The 4,158-nt window shown below is 30.9% G+C and overlaps 1 protein-coding gene across 2 annotated transcripts; it reads left to right on the top strand.

Moving 5' to 3' along the window:
- Window positions 1-1,091: 1,091 nt before the first annotated feature.
- Window positions 1,092-3,866, top strand: LOC101513571 (pre-mRNA cleavage factor Im 25 kDa subunit 1). Of its 2 annotated transcripts, none has more exons than XM_004513399.4 (7): window positions 1,092-1,357; window positions 1,439-1,484; window positions 1,775-1,868; window positions 1,955-2,028; window positions 2,254-2,340; window positions 2,421-2,531; window positions 3,633-3,866. In XM_004513399.4, the coding sequence occupies exons 1-7, from the start codon at window positions 1,233-1,235 to the stop codon at window positions 3,705-3,707; spliced, it is 612 nt and encodes a 203-aa protein (XP_004513456.1). In that variant the 5' UTR covers window positions 1,092-1,232; the 3' UTR covers window positions 3,708-3,866. The 2 variants fall into 2 exon arrangements, with proteins under 2 accessions (XP_004513456.1, XP_004513457.1); XM_004513400.4 differs by lacking the exon at window positions 3,633-3,866 and adding an exon at window positions 2,762-3,208 and having other exon boundaries at window positions 1,095-1,357.
- Window positions 3,867-4,158: the final 292 nt, after the last annotated feature.

Genomic DNA, 4,158 nt, shown 5'->3' with positions numbered 1-4,158 from the left:
GCACACTTGTTCTAATGAATGTTTGGTTCAAAGCTTATATACCAATCTATTTAGGGATGAGTGAAAACAAAATTTACTAAGTAATGGTTCAAATCGTAAGATACCTTTATCTGAAACCATGAGATTTCCGGAATAATATATTTTAAAAATGGTGGGGGATTATGAGGAAAATCCAAAAATATATTTGAAATTCTCTAATAGCTATATTAATGTAGCAAAATTAAATAACTTAATGTATCACTTGGTCCAGTGGTTGCAATGTTTGGATTTAATTCAAACCGATGCATCTTTTAAGTTATCAAAAATTACAATATTTCTTAGGAGTTGTTTTCTTTAACCAATTGGTATGAGTATCTCTATAAATAGATAGACTTTAGAGGCAGAAAGAACACAAGATAAACAAGACAAAATTCATGTTACATGAGTCAAAATTATTTCAAAAATATTTCTGAGTCATTTCTTCTTTTCTCTAGTGCACGAGAGTAAACGAATGAACTTTATTCTGTAAACTATCAATGATCGATAGGCTTGATGTGAACGTGCAATTCACTTCAAGGATTTCAAAATATCTTGAAGGGGATTTGCCGGTTAACCCGTTTGCATCCAATATATATATATTGGTGGAGGAGAATCGAACCTAAAGCTTAGTGTGATACACACGCTTTGGAAATTATTTGTGTAACCTTCATCATCATCAATTTCATCATCTTCTTACTCAAGATTTGCAACATACTCCCAACAAAATATCCAACAATTACATCCTTTAATTAATAATACATATCTCATAAAAATAAACAATTGTGTTGATTTTCTTATTAAAACATTTGTGGGCCCCTTTACATGCGTTTTTATTTATAAGCAAAAATAATTTTATGGATGTATTTAGTTGATCACCTAATACTACAACAAAATTATTTTTGCATATAAATAAAAAAAAAATATTTATTTGGAATTTTGCAACAGAAAGATTGTTATTTTTTTTAAAAAAATAACTTATAAAATAATAATTTGCGTTTTGAGGGCGTGGAGGTTCCTGCCACGTGGCGAAACATTCTCCCCGTTCTAAAACACAACCTTGACACGCTTCCTCCTTTTCAATTTCACTAACTTCTTCAATTTTCTTTCTCTCCTCACTTGAGTAGTACTTGGTCTTAAATAACTTAATGAACGCACTTATTTGAACAGTAACTTTAAAGTCTTTGATTTGAGTGAAATCGCTTTAATTCGGAGTGATGGATGAAGAAGAGAAGGTAGAAGTGAAGATATACCCTCTCAATTGTTACTATTTTGGATTTAAAGATTCTATTCCCTCCAAAGATCACTCTCTCCATGATCGTCTTCAGAGAATTCAATCCAAGTTCGTTTTTCTCTTTTGCTATCTTTTATCACTTTTTTATTTTATTTTATTTAATTAAACTCATTTAATTTAATTTAATAGCTATGCTGCCCGTGGAATGCGAACTTGTGTTGAAGCTGTTATAATGGTTAGTTACTTTACTCTTTTACCCCCTTTGTTTAGTCGAATCATCAAAATAGTCATCTGATTAAAACTAGTTGTGTACATATTTTTCTGTATTTTAAAAACATATATGTTGAAAAAGAGCAGTTCAATGAAGAAACAACTAATACTTATTTATTGTGTCAAATAAATGTAGTCTAATTAGTTAATAATAATAGTTAATAATCACCACATAATTTAGTCTTTTTAGTTCATTTAAAGTTTTGCAGTATGATGCTGAACTGAAAGTGTAACCAGCAACTGTTCATGTTTTAGGTTGAGTTGTTCAAACATCCGCATTTGTTGCTCTTTCAAATAAAAAATTTGATCTTTAAACTTCCTGGTGGCCGTTTAAGGCCAGGTGAATCAGGTATAGTAGGAATCTGTCAAACATTGAGTTGGAAAGCTTTGGGAACATTTGAGTTTTTACTATGGATAAAATTTATTGATTTCTAGATATCGATGGATTGAAGCGGAAGCTGGGAAGGAAGCTTTCTGTAGATGAAGATGGCGACGGGGCAGAATGGGAGGTATTAAACTAACCTGTTTTCATGCATCACTATAACTTTACACAAAGGACGAATTGATCGGGAATATCCGAGTTTGAACCCTAATTGGAACAATCTTTTGTCATAATATTTTACTTACTTTTTGCCTGAACTTCAGAATACCAGAGCCACCCTTGTAAACCAGAAGTGTAAGACAAAAAATCTTACAAATAATAGAGAAGATAAACTGTAATTTACTTGATTCAGGTCGGAGAGTGTCTTGGAATGTGGTGGAGACCTGATTTTGAAACATTAATGTATCCTTTCTTACCACCTAATGTCAAACATCCAAAGGTAAATTTTTTTAGAAGGCATGTTTTAAGCAAGCTCTTATTTGAGATGTCATAGTTTCATGGATTTGCTTCATGGTCTAGGAATGTACAAAACTCTTCCTTGTTAAGCTTCCGGAAAGTCGAAGGTTCACTGTGCCAAGGAACATGAAGTTGCTTTCAGTTCCATTGTGCCAAATTCATGAAAATCACAAGGTATGGAATATGAACTACGTATTTCCATCAGTCTTAAAAATATGCACAGTTTTCGGATATTCCATCCGATGCAGACGGTGGAATGGAGTGGAATGAGCTCATTAGATTTTTTAAAAAATAGATGTTATCTCATTTCATTTGATTCCACTCTCTGCCACCAATCCAAACATATCTTGAATATGCTAAAGTTTTGAGTTGATGATTGTGTCAATGCCTTGTGCATTATGCAGACATACGGGCCAATTATATCCCGGATCCCGCAGCTGCTCTCAAAATTCTCTTTCAATATGATTGAAATTTAATACTTTGACGCAGCCCGTTTGGATCTTCATTAGGATTCCAGAAAAGGACTTTGTAAATATCATAAGCTTTTTATATGACAATGAACAATGATACTGTAATGTTGAAAACAGAAATATATACTAGTATCTTCCATGGTTACTGTGAAATCTATATCAGTAGGGTAAAGGAGTTGCTATCACCTTTCTTTTTCGATTTTTCGCTTAATATGATGACACATATTAAGAGGATAAAAGTTGATTGTAGTTTTGAAGTTAGTTTGTTACAAGTTAGATAGGTGGTTAGATTGTTGTTCATTGTAGTAGCATATATATTGTTGAAGAATCTAGGGAAATCTTATTTGATTCTCTTTTATTTTATATTATTCCGTTTATTTATATTTTGTGATTATGTCATTATTACTGTTTCAATTTCTTTTCAGCTTAAGGCTATAGTATTAGAATATGAAAATATTTTTGCTTCCTTTTAATTCATATATACATACATCTTGTACAGATTTCTCTCCATATTGTTTCCATATGAATTTTGATTGTGTGATACAGAGTTCCTCTCTTTCTCTCATTTTCCATCAACCTTGAATCCTTTCTACATAAACATAGCATAGACATTATATAACTAGTACTATTTTCCTTTTAAGTTTCCTGAAAAATGTGGAACTTAAGGAGCTAGATCTTCATCAGGAATTTGCTGGTCTAGTACTAACTGTAACTTGATACCATAGTATACCTTTGATACATTAATACATTATTGTCCATGACATGAAATATTGACTTGTTGACTATTGCCACTTGTGTTGAGAAGAGAAAAAATATTGATGGAGGCTGCATTGGAGGCTATGTTTGGATCAAGCAAGCAACAAGTCAAGACGAGTTTTGAAATAAATAGCTTTTGATAAAAATTACCAAAACTTGGCTCATATATTTATAGAGATTGATTATAACAGATAGCAACATTATTCATATACAATTGCTTAAATCAAAATAATAAGAGCACTGAGAAAATTCTACAAATAATACAGTTTTGTCAGTTGTTTCATTTGTATGAGAATTGACTTGGTTTTGTGCTTATTCGTAGACTATCTTATCCTTAGTTTGCACTTACGTCAATTTGATCATTATACATTACTAACTCCATCCCTTTTTATAAGTCTCTATATTTCTTTATTCTTGTTAAGAAAAATTGGTAGTGAGTTGATATTGTAGTTAATGTGTTCATTTTATGTATTAATGTTTTTTTAAAAATATTTTTATTTAAATTTATCAAATTTCACTTTGTATATTTTAAGATAAAAAATAATAAAAAATATATTTAATAAATTGAAAGAGTG

This window comes from Cicer arietinum, chromosome 1 (assembly GCF_000331145.2).
Source record: "Cicer arietinum cultivar CDC Frontier isolate Library 1 chromosome 1, Cicar.CDCFrontier_v2.0, whole genome shotgun sequence".
Lineage (NCBI taxonomy): Eukaryota > Viridiplantae > Streptophyta > Magnoliopsida > Fabales > Fabaceae > Cicer > Cicer arietinum.
The sequence above is the reverse complement of the archived record's forward strand: the minus strand, read 5'-3'. Positions and strand labels throughout refer to the sequence as shown.

Coding starts and splice junctions, on each gene's coding strand:
- LOC101513571 (XM_004513399.4), top strand. CDS start 1,233: ATGGATGAAGAAGAGAAGGTAGAAGTGAAGATATACCCTCTCAATTGT. Junction 1,358..1,438: donor CTTCAGAGAATTCAATCCAA/GTTCGTTTTTCT, acceptor TTAATTTAATAG/CTATGCTGCCCGTGGAATGC. Junction 2,532..3,632: donor AAATTCATGAAAATCACAAG/GTATGGAATATG, acceptor TGTGTTGAGAAG/AGAAAAAATATTGATGGAGG.